Below are 14,427 nucleotides of genomic sequence, written 5' to 3'. Positions count from 1 at the left end.
TCGCATCCACCCCTTAAGACTCCACACAAGTGCAATGAATTGTATTCTCTCACTGAACAAATCACAGTCATGAGATGGTAGCTGCTTTGCATGTGGAGCAGGCAGGCTGCCTGAGTGTGTCTGCCTTTGTCAGTCCAATTCTCTCACTTGTGCTAAATCTCTGAAGCCAGAGACGGGAATATATATATATATATATTTATATATTTTTTTTCTTCTTCTTCTTCCTTCAACTGCAGGATGGCTTTTGCTGCATCTGTCTTTCCTTCTTCCCAAGCCCCAGGGAGCTCCTGATCTCTATGTCTGGGATTCCACTCCACAGCTTTGCTAAGGACCAGTTGATAGCATCAATGAGGACTGAATCTAAGCATCTAGTCTCCAGCAGGTGAATGGGACTGGGAGAAGCAGAAACCAGTGGAGAACACATACAGGGAAGCTTTTTTTGTGTGTGGTTAGGACAAACATCATCTAACCTTTGATTTCAGCTGCTCAGGCTTGGGGATAGTCTGCTAACATGTGCAGTGCAGAGGCATTCAGCTGTGACTGTCTTGGGCTATCACTGGAATCTTAAAAGCAAGAAGGAAGTCCCAGGGAATCCCATATTAACTAAAACTTCAGGGGGATTTTGGTTTCTAACAATGACCCATTACTGGCTCTCTTTTAGGAGTATGGTTTTAGAATGCTGGGCAGTTTTGCTCTGCTACATCCTCTGGCTTCAGGACTGTCAAGGAATGCCACATGTTATCCGAATAGGTAAGTCCTGCATGCTTCTTTTTTGTCACTTGTCTCTCGACCGTCCTTCGGTAAGGATCAGCGGCGAGGCTGCGACCAGCAAGGGGTTAACTGGCCACTAGTCCCACAATGGAAACTCAAAACCAAAACGGTCACTTACGTATACTGTGTTTTTTCCCAGTCTGCAGATAGTGGATTTTCCTGGCATTTTGCTGTGCCTTTCCCTCACTGCAGACTTTATGTGAGAGGTCCCTGAGGATATGGCTGTGGATGGTATCCATGCCTGTGTATCTGCATGCAGGTGGATATGTATAATAGGCACTTCCATCATTTTTTATAGCAGTTAAAGCAATGCTTTCTAAAAAGTTGTGGAGCTGCACAATAAAGCCCTTACCTCTCCATAAGGCCACCTGGCACATCCTCCCCCCCAATGTACATCATCTAGGTTGGGAGCCTGCAGATGGTTAAGTACAGTGATCCTTTCTGATATCATGTCTAGTCTCTAAACAATGGTAATGGTTTTAGCCCATTATCCTAAGCAATGGGATTCCTGCTCTTGGTAACGTCTTCCGCTTAGTGTTGTGTGGACCCAGGACTGTGTTAGTCCGTGATACTGTAAGTCACGGCAATTGTTAGCTGTTTCTGAATGAATAACACAAAGTTAATCTGCTGGGAAAGCGACAAAGTAGGATTGCAAGAAGCTTCCATGCTCCAAATCCTGTTAAGGTTGTCAACTGGGCTGTCTTCACTTATTGACCTTGGGTATCTATTAATCCCCTGGTTCCCCAAGGACAGGCTCTAGCAAATTAGGTTAACATCTGCATTTTATTAGATACTGAGATAGGACAGTCCTACAGATCTCATCGCAACTTAGGATGAAGGCTTTGTGTGTGTCAGACCCATCAGTTATTTGGATAAAGAGTATGGTGCCCACTTGGCCCAAAGAACGTATGTCCATATTGTAGGTGACCTACTTGTAGTGACCCTTATATGAATATTGATGATAGATAGATAGATAGATAGATAGATAGATAGAGTCGTTACAAAGTAAGAAACGGTTAATGATAAATATTTATAGCTGTTATGTTTATTATAAGGTTATATTGTTTATTATAAGGTTAGTTGTTTAATATAAGGTTATATTGTTTATTATAAGGTTACTTGTTTATTATAAGGTTATATTGTTTATTATAAGGTTACTTGTTTATTATAAGGTTATATTGTTTATTATAAGGATATATTGTTTATTATAAGGTTACTTGTTTATTATAAGGTTATATTGTTTATTATAAGGTTATATTGTTTATTATAAGGTTATATTGTTTATTATAAGGATATATTGTTTATTATAAGGTTACTTGTTTATTATAAGGTTATATTGTTTGTTATAAGGATATATTGTTTATTTTTCTTTATCGCTATAGAATTTTTATTTCACCATACCTTGTTTTTTTTTAAGGCTTTGTCAGAACACTTATTGACTGTAAGGTTCTTATCCAGCGAGAATCTTTCTATAGGAAAGCCATTCTCCAGGTGGTCTTCTGTTTAGGAAATAGATTTCATCTTAAACAAAACATTTTTTATGTCTTTTTCACAATGTTGAAAGGAAAAAGCGGGTTTCAAGGAGCAGGTGCTGAAATAAGTCTCTGCTTTTGTAAGGGATTTATTAAGCAGAAATTCTAAGGGGAAATGCCTTTGATACTTTGTGGAGAGTTTATGACAATGAATAGACTGCAGCATTAAAGGTGTAGAATGCTGGAGTGACCTATAAAGTGGGCGAAATACAGCGAAAACAAAAAAGAAGGTACACATCTTAGTGGACCGAGACTGTGTTTTATCCTCAGCTGAGGATGAGGAGCATTTATAATGTGGACAGTCCATGAAAGGGTCATTGACTATGTACATTTTAGGCTACTTATTACTATGACAGTCTATGAGAAATACAAATAGTCACCTAGTAATTCTTGCTCTTCTGCCACCTGCAAAACCGGATATAGTGAATTTATGTGAAAAGGACAATAGGAAATGTGTATATATATATATATATATATATATATATATATATATATATATATATATTCCAACTACATCCTGTACTGATCCTTTTAATGCAGTAAAATTCTGACTGGCAGTACATAGTTTAATAATGTGTTGATCAAATCAGAGAAGAAACAGTGATTCATTATTTCTCTCTATACAATATGATACACTAGGAAGTCATCCATGTACAGCTAAGGATCTGGCACAATGGTAGCGAGAGATCAGCAGCTGAGGCCAAAAAAAGAAAATGAAATGCTTCAGGCTCCTAGGAAACTTGAATTCACCAAGTAGGTCAGAGATCAAATAGGGGTAACCTTGTAGCCTAGTCTATAAATGGGGCTGGAAAGCTGATCCTTCTCCATTTCCTATTTTTATAGTATATACTACATTTGATTTTATTACTGTATATAACAGTGCTTAAAGTACGTAAAGTATCAAATAGAAACTATCAATCCCCATAGGTTTCACCATTGTTTTAGAATGAATAGTGCCAGACTAAACATCCATGATACTGTACATCTAACGCCTTTACATGTTGCTGTATTCTTGATTTTTTTTGTTGTTAGAATTTTGGGATAACAAGGTAGAAAAAGATGCTTCCACCCCTACAGTATAATAACATGTAAAGTGAATACGGATCAGCATGGGTATGAGCATTGTAGAGTGGCTATTAAAGCAATAAGTAACGTTACACACAATATCTTCATATCTATTCTGCCACCACTGTATCTCCATATCTATACTCTGCCCAAATATATATATATATATATATATATATATATATATATATACTTTATTGATATGAATGGGCTTGTGTTCATGACTGTCTTGTCTTTGGACTTCTCTAAGCTGTGATACATCAAAGCAGAGATCCCTGATGGATGTGGTACATTGTGACATCTCAACCTGTAGAGCCTGGCAATCACACCAAGAACACATTCACTGTGTTCTCTACTGGAACCTCCGAGCATTGCCCTCTATAAACAGATTTTTTTCCTTTTTTGTATATTAAATGGAATCTGCAATAAAAAGCATATCCCATTTTATGGCCGGGGGGGGGGGGGGGGGCGGGGGGGGGGGGGAGAAGCCAGGCTTCTTCCCAATGATATTATTTGCATCTTATTCTTTACATTTATGACTATTAATTCCTTTTGAAATTTCCACTCTTATTTCTCCAATCTGGCTTTTTTTCCTCTATACAGACGCTATCATCTGCTGTTTTGCTTTTGCTTTAATGCCCACAATAAAACATTATCTTTACAACCAAGGATTTGGCTCCATTGGCCATACATACTCTTCTTCTTTTTGTTCTATTATATTATTGTTATAGGGTTGTAGATGTGTAGGAGTGTAGCATTTTGGTCATAACGTTAGAATGATTAGTTTATAAAGGGTTAATAATGTTCAGTAAGAGACCACAAACTGAACTGGTCATAGTAGTGAGAGGATAAAGTGAAAATCTATCTCCTCTCTATCTATCTCTCTATCTATCTCCTATCTATCTATCTATGTATCTATCTATCTATCTATGTATCTATCTATCTATCTATCTATCTATCTATCTATCTATCTATCTTCTATCTATCTATCTATCTATCTATCTACTGTATATATCTATCTATCTATCTATCTCCTATCTATCTATTTATCTATCTATCTATCTATCTATCTAGCTAGCTAGCTATCATCTATCTCCTATCTATCTATCATTTATCTATCTATCTGTCTATCTATCTATCTATTATCTATCTATCTCCTATCTATCTATCTATCTATCTATCTATCTATCTATCTATCTCCTATCTATCTATCTATCTATCTATCTATCTCCTATCTATCTATCTATCTATCTATCTATCTATCTATCTATCTATCTATTAATGATACTCAAAGTTCAGTAAATTGTTAAAGCATTGTTAACTCCTGTCGAATTTTAGAATTGGAAAAATTGCATCGGTCCTTATAGTTATTGGAAGCTAGAAAAAAAAGTGTTTTTTTTTTGTTTTTTTTTACTAAATATTATTTCTATGCATTATTAGACTGTAGAATGAGCACCATTATTTCCATGTAGCCTGGATAGCTCAGGTCTCATCTTCTAGAGATGTTACCTTTAGTTGTTACACATCAACTATATTATGCCTTGAAGATTTTCACCATGGACAGCGCCAGGCGGCCTACACACCCCTTACAGATCAGCCACCAATAGTTTCAGTATACGCAGCAGGTGAGTGTTTGATGTTATCCGTCCTCTCCCAGTGTGATCGTTAGCCCTGGCAACCAATTAAAAGTTGCAAAATAATCAGCGTTCTGTCAAAGACTACAAAGAGGAAAGTAAGGTAAAGACTAGGTAGAATCAGACAACACACTAAAGCCTTGGAACCACTGGGACATGCTATAGGTTACTACTTACGATTCAAAAGAACTTAGTAAAACATTTGAATAGTATTTGAATGGCTTCTGTATATAATGTATAGTTTAGATACAGCTAAAGACTTTGGACAATGTGAAAACAGAATTCTGAGAAAAATATGGATTCCCTGTTCATGTGGCCATCTGGTGGCTCCAAAGCAAAAAAAAAAAAAAAAAAAAAAAAAAAAAAAAATATATATATATATATATATATATATATATATATATATATATATATATGTATATATATATGTGTGTCAAAAATGTATGTCACACTATACAATGCAAGGTTGTGTAGGAAATAAATGGGGGGGGGGTAGGTATTGAAATCTGAAAATATAGGGCGATGTTCAGTTATGGCCCAAGGATCTTATTTGCCATTATTGACGGAACAATGACCGTCTTGCGTAGGTAATGGAGGTCACTATTTACTTCATGGTCAATTTACCTTAAATAATGAAACTTGTATATGTAAAAGTAGGAAACATTCATCTTACAATGTGAGTTATGGATCACAACCTTTCCTGGATTCTTCGATTTTTGGTATATATTTTTTTTTTATTTATTATTGCGAACGCATGGGTATCTCTGGTTAGCGAAGACTGAGGGATTGTCCCAAGACTCTAGAGCGTCCCTATATGTGGTAATCCTGCAATGTGTACAGTATATGACCCAGTCCGAGCCACTCTACTTAAAATAGAGACCAGTTTATACCAAATGCTTTTTTATTTTCCGTGTTGGTTAACGTCTCCTCAATGTCTTCAGCTCTAGTAGTCGTCAATGTACTAATTCTGTGGTTGGAAATTAATGTAGCATGTGGCCAAAGAGCGAACATTTCAATTCATGCTTTTGACATACTTGATTGTGGTGCCAAGTTAGAATGTTAGAGCTTTGAATCTTGGCATAGGTCCAGTTGGCATGTGGCCAACAAATGCATAACACAGCTCGACAAATAAAAAGGCAAGTGGCACGTGATAAATGTAAGAGGTCAGGGAAGAAGAAAACCAGGAATATAGAGATAGAAAACATACGAGTTACCAGTATGGGTGGAAATCAAAGCGTACTTTCAATAGGGCCTTACTATCTTCCCACCATGGTAGTAAGGACTATAGAAGTCATTACCTAAAAAAAAGCATAAAAAAGATAAATTATTATGGACCAAACCAAACATGACTCTCTTTCCTTCTTTTTGTTATTACATATCCTTGAGGATTTAATTTAATAAATGTGACTGATATAGTAAAAGCATTGTATGATCCATCATAACAGACCAACCAAGGGTCAACAGGTCGACAATAAGCAGAGGAACAATCACGATGTAACCACTCAATGCACTCTATGGGACAACATTAATTTCAATGGTCTCTGAGTACTCCCCTCATCCTAGATTATTAATACATATTGGTCTGTAAAGCTAAGTACCAACCACATGCTTACTGCATTAACTTCAACAGTGTGACTCTGTACTCTGTGCAAAATCCATTTCCCAAATGTGATGTATCCCCGACGTTCACTAAACCACTTGTCTAAAGCCATTTGCTTTTAGCTGGGAAAAACCCCAAACATATTGATTTTCATTCAGGATCTGTCTGCCTCTACACCAGCACATGTATACAGGAATCTCCTGGAGACACAGTGACTGCAAGCTACCCGCAGTGGCACAATCAGGAAGGATGTCAGCTTAGAGGGCAGTCGAAGGTTAAAATTAGCGTGTGGAGGACTAGAAGCTTCCCCCCTCTTCGTGGAGAACATACTAATTGCAATAGGATTTGATTTATTTATTGAAAGCTTTAAAGGGTTAAACCTTAAATTTAATTTTATGGAACAATAGAATTAAATATAGAAGTAGATTGATACTTTGTTAACCTGAACAATCTGATTATTATTATTATTATTATTATTATATTTTGCATTAAGCAATCAGATAGAAGAGATTTATCACCTATAGCTATGAGATTACCCCCCCCCCCCAAAAAAAAAAAAAAATTCATACGTATGTCATGCCCATTTTAAAGACAAAAAGTATAATAAAGTAGTTAAGTATATATAAAAAAAATATATACATTAAATATAATCAATTACAATGTCTGTACGCAAAAACCTAACATGTTGGCAGTAATGAAAACTTCTTGTCAATAAGGGTTATCAAAGGTGGTCTCTGTACGGTAGCCATCCCTTTGCTAGGTCCTTCCCTGGAGGGATATCTGGCTAGTCCTGTATTTTAAGACTCGTAACTGAGGCTCAACGGACCTCTTTGCTTATCATAGTAATGGCATACTGCAGAGGGGTCTTACAGGGTCATTGCCTCCCTTAGGTGTAGAAAGAACCTAACACAAGCAGAAGGCAAGCGGGAACATATCTCTGCTGCTGGAATCCTCGTGAAGCATGCATATGTATGTAGGGTTGCAGAATGATGGTGTAGGAGCTTGGTGGCCAGACGTAGACGTAGACGTGGCCAGTAGAACAGCTGAGGATACTGTGATTGTGTGTTTGACCCTTATTCTGTCTAACAGGACCAAATAGATGTATTTTTATGTTGTCAAAGAAGATGAAAAGTCAGGCTGACAGACATTTCATCACCGTGGGACTCCAACCACCGAGGTCTCTCCCGTCCTTCTCACGTAGCAGTTTAATGTCATAGTAGAGTGTCGGAAGTTGTGATTGGTCCGGGTGCTGAGACCTCCCTCCATCGCTAGAATGAAGGGACAGAAGCACTTGTGCACAGGTACACTAACACACCACTAGAAATGTAAATGTTTTATTGTGTCAGAATGGGAGTTTTTTGCACTTTTATTAAAATATATGAATATGGCATGGAGTTTCATTTTTCTGATATAATCTGGTAATTGAGACAACACCTGATCAATAAAGGATCAGACATGTCAAACTCCAACGTGTAGTCTCTTGTTCTCTACTATTTGTAAAAATACTATTTAGACACCATCACCATCAGTAAGCTAGCCAAACCTTCTACCGTGAAGGAGGGGTCTTCAGTCAAGGAAACCACCAACACGTATGATATGATTTGGAAAATACTTGACTGTGGCTTGTTGGAAGGTGGTGTACTTGACAGGAGACACCACCACACACACACCGGCTTGGTTATTTCTTGCTGGTAGTAGGTCTGGCTAGCTTCAATGGCTTTTCAAAACAGAAGATAGTGTCTACGCAGGGTTGTGGTTGATCTCTTGGAGGTCAACGATGATTCTTTTGCTTTCTTTAATAACGGGGCTATATGGCTAAAAAATAAAATCTCTATTTTTTGCACAATATAACTCTTTATGTATTTAATTTTTGTTAAATATAAGAAACATTTTTGCAGACACCTCAGATGCTATCTTAATGGTGTTTTAGGTATAGTAACATAGTAACAGTTCCCCCATATCAGCAGTTATGGCCAATATACAGTATGCCTCCATATTGTATTCAGGCCGCTCTATGTCCCCCATATAGTATAGGAGGTCTTCTCTGTGCATCCAAATAGTAGTTAGGCCATATTTCTCATTCATGTAGATAGCCCCCTATTAAATTGCATTTCCCATGTTTGTAATCCCCTGTAGTGTCCTGTAGGTTCCATTTAATATATTCATCGGGATTGGTCGCTGCACATGCATTAAGTAGATCCACAGACCCCCATTCACCGAATGAATCCAAAGGTGTGTAATTTTGGCCTCCATTTGGGATATGTTGCTTAGAGTTGACTGAAAGGATCTTGCCACTTTCCCATTTTGCTGGATCTCCATTAAAACGTATAAAGTGTGGGAGATATATAAATGATATTTTTTTTTTAACCATGAGACCTATGTATGACAGATGCCATGTAGTGCCATTTGCTATTTGTATAGATTCTATAGAGACTGTTGACCCAATGTACACATAGATGTCATAGTAAGGAGTCGGTGTCGAACTTGGGTATCTAGGGCCCACCAGAAGAAATTATTATTTGGGCCCACCAATGAAGAATCAGTGAGAAACAACATGTCAGTCAGTGTTTTTGAAGGTTCTAAAGCTGAGGGATCCCAGGAGGATTCTCTGCTCCTCTGGTGGGCTAGTCCAACACTGGAAGGAGTCCTCATAAAATCTTTCCCTACTGATCTACATCTTCTCATACCTGAAGGTTTACTACAGTCCCATTGAGTGTAAGGAATCACCTGTGAGTTACTAGCCCGATACTGTGCGTTCCTCTTGCACCGGAACGTTGTTGCAAACTATCAGGACAGGATGGAGATAAATGTTCCTGATGTTTCAGGCTTACAAAGCAGTGTCTACACTGAATACGAATGAAGCAATTTTTTGGCTGTAAAAAGTAGTATTTTTTATTTCACGCATTTTTTTCTTGAGCCAAAGCCAGGAGTGGATTAAAAAGAAATGGGAACTATAAAGGAAGAATTTACATGTATTTATTTATTGATTTTTTTACTTATTTATTTTTGTACACTCACTTCTGTCTTTAGGTTTAGTAATTAAAAAAAAAAATAAATAAAAAAAAATAAATAAATAAATAAATAAATATATATATATATATATATATATATATATATATATATATATATATACACTGTTTTTGGAAGGGAAAAAAAAACACCAGTGTGTCTCGTGAAAAAAAAATGTTCTCGTTTATTCCAGAAGTTGTCAAGAAAGCGGTTGCAGTGATTACCATGTGATTGTAGATTACTGTATAGATCAATAACCTGCATCCATAGCGCTGTGCCTATGACTGGATGAGATGCAGGCTCCATTTATCCAGCACTCTCCATTGTGGATGTAATCACGAGAAGGCGTTAACCTTTACATGTAATAACAGATTGTGCAAGAACTTCCCATATAGATTTTGTTTACCGTCATTGTAAATTGATTTTAAATGTAAAGTAAGTTTCATCGGAAATGGCATTTTATATTTCCGAAGTTTGTAAAGATAGAATATGTGGCTGACACCCAGTAAAATAAAGGTAAAATGCACACATATTTTCAATATAAGGCTATGCTCCCACAATGTCTATTTAGGTAGAAAAAACGTCCTTTTTTAAAATAAAAAAAAAGACATTATGGGAACATAGGAGGAAATTTATTAAGGGCTCTGCGCCTATTGTTAGGTGAATCATTGGATTTTTCACCCATTTTGGTCTAAATTATAAACAAGTTTTCGATGGGTAAATATTTTTAGGCGCAACTTTTTTTTTTTTTTAATCTGCCTGTTTTAAGTGTTCACCCAAAAGTTTGCATAATCCGCGATTAGGCCTAATTTATCATTTGCAACTTTTTAAAAAGTGTCACTAACAGGTGGAGGCCTACCTCTGGTCAGCACCAGGTGAATTTGGTTGTGCAATTTTTGCCACTTTTTCTGCCAATTTTTTCCTTAGATGCAGTCACTATGGCAGTGCTACATTTTATTAAATCAGTCACAAGATATTGGAATAAAATATCCACCAATCCTCACTAGAAGTCACCAGAGTGACACAAATTAGACTCCTTAGTAAATGTCCCCCATAGCCTTAACCCCTTCCCTCTGCAAGGCGTAACGTACCGTGGCTATTAGCGGGTGCCGCCGATCGGCCGTGCCCGCTAATTAGGACAGTTAGATGCAGCTGTCAAACATGACAGCTGCCTCTAACTGCCTTGCGTCCTCCTCTCCCTGGTGTCTAGAGGCTTGATCTCCCCCCCCCCCCCCCCCCCCGCGCGCGCGATGCGATCACGGAGGGGAGATCCGGTGTAATGAGCCGGCCGGGGCTCAGCGTCGGAATGACGCTGATCCCATCTCGGCAATCTATTTAGATAGTCTGCTGCAGACCATTATTATAATAGAGCACCGATCTGATGGATTGGTGCTCTATTATATACACAGCATTGATCTCACTGGGAGATCAGTGCTGTGTATATAGAAGTCCTCCTGAGGGCTTCTAATTACTGTTAGTGAAAAAAAAGTGTTTTTAATAATAAAAAATCCCCTCCCCTAATAAAAGTTTAAATCACCACCATTTTTTATAAATAAAAATAAATAAATAAACAAACATATTTGACATCGCCGCGTCCGTAATCGCCCAAAATATAAAATGATCACATCCCTGTTCTCGCACAGTAAATGGCGTAAGCGCAAAAAAAATCCCAAAGTGCAAAATTGAGCATTTTTGGTCGCATCAAATTGAGAAAAATTGTGATAAAAAGTGATCAAAAAGTTGCATATACGCATGTAAAATACCAATAAAAAGAACACATCATGGCGCAAAAAATGACACCTCACACAGCCCCATAGACCAGACGATAAAAGCGCTATAAGCCTGGGAATAGAGCGATTTTAAAGAACATTTAGTTTTTTTGGAAGGTTTTGATTTTTTACAAGCCATCAAATAATATAAAAGTTATACATGTTACATATCGTTGTAATCGTAACAACCTGAGGAATATATATCTAACAAGTCAGTTTTACCATATGGCGCATGGCGTAAACACAAAACCACCCCAAGTAAAAAATATTGCATTTTATTTTCAATTTCACTGTGCATATAATTTTTTTTTTTGGTTTCGCAATATATTTTATGCAAAAATTCAGTCTGCCATTGCAAAATACAATTAGTTGCACAAAAAATAAGGGCTCATGTGGGTCTGTAGGTGAAAAAAATGCAAGTGCTATGGCCTTTGAAACCCGAGGAGGAAAAAACGAAGACGCAAAAACGAAAACATGCCCAGGAGGGAAGGGGTTAAAATGCGCTCTATTCAAGTCAATGGGAAATTAGCCAGCAAGTAAAGGAGAAGTCCGAGTTATAAAGGAGAAGTCTGGCGAGTTATAAAATACGGAAATTAATTACAAGTACTAACTTACCTCTGCCTGCATTCAAGAAACCCCACCGGGCTCCAGGATCTCCAGAGCTGACACGTCAACGACCCAGCTGATGGACTGGCGGGATGCCCTCCAGTTACTGATTGGCTGAGGGTCTAGTCCATCAGCCAGGACAGGCATTTTCCCATGACTTGTGACGTCATCACAACTCGGGGAAACATATCTCCTGGCGGGGGTCCCGAGGCCGATCCTGCCGATCATCGCATGCACAGGGAGAGCTAAGTTCCTACTTGTGATCAATTTCCCCCCTGCCCGCTGCCGGATTTTATAAATCACCAGACTTCTCCTTTAATGGTCCGGATAATGATCACACTCATTATGTACTACCTGCTTTTGCAAAATACAGCTGTTTTTTTTTTTTTTTTTTAATCTGTTCACACTGATTTATTTTCACTAGAAATGATGGTGGTATACATCTTCTATTTTATGCCGTGAACCTAGCCATCGGAAAAGGAACGAGGTGCACTATGTCTTATTGATGATGACCCCATAGGTCACGAATTGGCTGTATGAATTGGAACATCCACGATATCTTCTGGAAGGTTCACCAGAGGTGGTTAATAAATGAATGGCTTTACTTATCTGTAATTAGCAGCCGCTGTTCCTGCACAGTGATCAGTCTGAGCTTTCAAGGCGTCTCCCGGCCTCATGCCGACCTCTGACCCCGCTATCCAGCTTACATTTACTTAATTTCCCTGTATGTCCATCAAACCTTCTCAGAATCCCGTTCCGTTTGTCATATTGTCAGCTGGTCGTATCCCCCCCCCCCCCCATTTTGTCAGATGGACACATGTAATCATTACTATCTAATTTCTTCAGGATGGATGAATAAAGTATAGGGTTAGGGTAATAATATTTAAAACCTATAGAGATTACAGCATCCCCTTACCTGTAGTACATGCAGGCAGGGAATGAATGGAATGGGGGCCATGTACTGTATACGTGATGTCTCTAGGAGTCCTGATGCAGCCTGGCAAGACTCCTTCTATACTGACACTCTCATAGACTCTTCCTCTATATGCGGTCTATGGGCTATAAGTCAGGAAGATAGGTAAATAATTTAATATAAAGGTACTGTATATTCTTTATGATATTGTCGTATAGTAACGCACTACTAGTACACTGTATTACATTACGAAACAGATACATCAAAGCTGGGTGTCAAAAAGTTATACAGATCTCTATTTAAAAATCTCAAGTCTTCCAGCTGCTGCATGTCCTGCGGGAAGTGGTGGATTGTTTCCAGTCTGACAGTGCTCTCTGCTGCCACCTCTGTCCATGTCAGGAACTGCCCAGTAACAGATAGAGGAGAGGTTTTCTATGGGGATTTGCTGTCAGTTCCTATGACAGACATAGGTGGCAGCTGAGAGCACACTGGAAAGAATATGCCACTCCCTGCAGGACATACAGTAGCTGATAAGTACTTTTTAAATAAAAGTAATTTACAAATCTGTATAACTTTCTGACACCAGTTGATTTGGAAACAATTTTTTGTCCCGCCGGAGTTTCCCCCAAACTGAAAGAGAAGTCGGCACGCAGCAGTCTCATGCAACTTGCATTCAGATCAATGGGGGCAAAGTCATAGACAGGGTGCAACCAAAAGTCCATCAAAGATTCTTTTAGTCTGGACAACATTCACTAACATCACATACAATGTTGCAGGGTGAGGCTATGTTCACACAAGGTAAGTTGTGTATTAATCAGGGCCGTTGTGCAACAACGGCCGTGAATAATACACAACCTATGTGCAGTGCAGTTAAAAGGAGTCTTAAGTGGCGAAAAAATGACATGTCAGTTTACTGCGGCCGTAACTCTTTCAATAGCAGCCGCAGTAGATATGTCAGTGCGCACAATAGAGCATGCGGCTCCGGCCCCACGCTCCATTGTGTGCAGCGGTGAATGCGCCCGCATCTCAATTGATCAGAAATAAAGATGACAGTGGCCATTCCGTGACCTGGCCGGGTGATAGAACAGACGGTGTGAACATGGCCTGATGGCCATGGAACAGACGGTCTCTGAAAAGATCATCCTGGCCGGTACAGCAGTACCAGCCGGAAGATCTTTTTGGCCGCAGTATTCTGATGCGAGCACATCAGTGTGCACCCACATCAGAACTCTCCACTGCACGCTACAGAGCCGCTCGCTCCACAGTGTGCACTGACAGGGTTTTCTACGGCCGCTATTGACTGAATAGCGGCCGCAGAAAACTCACATGTCAGTTGTTTGCAGCGCCACTAGGGATCCTGGCCGGAGCCCATACTATGTGTATATGCTCCGGCCGGGATCCCATAGGCGGAGAGGTAACGTATATTTTCGTAATAATCACAGTCGTTGTACAACAGCCGTGATTTTACGAAAATATGCGTTGTGTGAACATGAGTCTAACTGAGTAGCTATACTGGCACAAATAACAC

General features: G+C 38.7%; 1 protein-coding gene across 1 annotated transcript in view; it reads left to right on the top strand.

Moving 5' to 3' along the window:
• The first annotated feature begins 635 nt into the window (after positions 1-635).
• GRIK3 (glutamate ionotropic receptor kainate type subunit 3) overlaps positions 636-14,427 on the top strand; it is a 379,534-nt gene continuing 365,742 nt past the window's right edge. Inside the window, exon 1 of the mRNA XM_069972662.1 lies at positions 636-750. Coding sequence (XP_069828763.1) covers positions 636-750 — 115 coding nt within the window. The remainder of the gene's footprint in view (positions 751-14,427) is intronic.

Source organism: Dendropsophus ebraccatus, chromosome 5 (assembly GCF_027789765.1).
Source record: "Dendropsophus ebraccatus isolate aDenEbr1 chromosome 5, aDenEbr1.pat, whole genome shotgun sequence".
NCBI lineage: Eukaryota > Metazoa > Chordata > Amphibia > Anura > Hylidae > Dendropsophus > Dendropsophus ebraccatus.
Note: the sequence above shows the minus strand (reverse complement) of the source record. Positions and strands in the feature narration are given on the sequence as shown.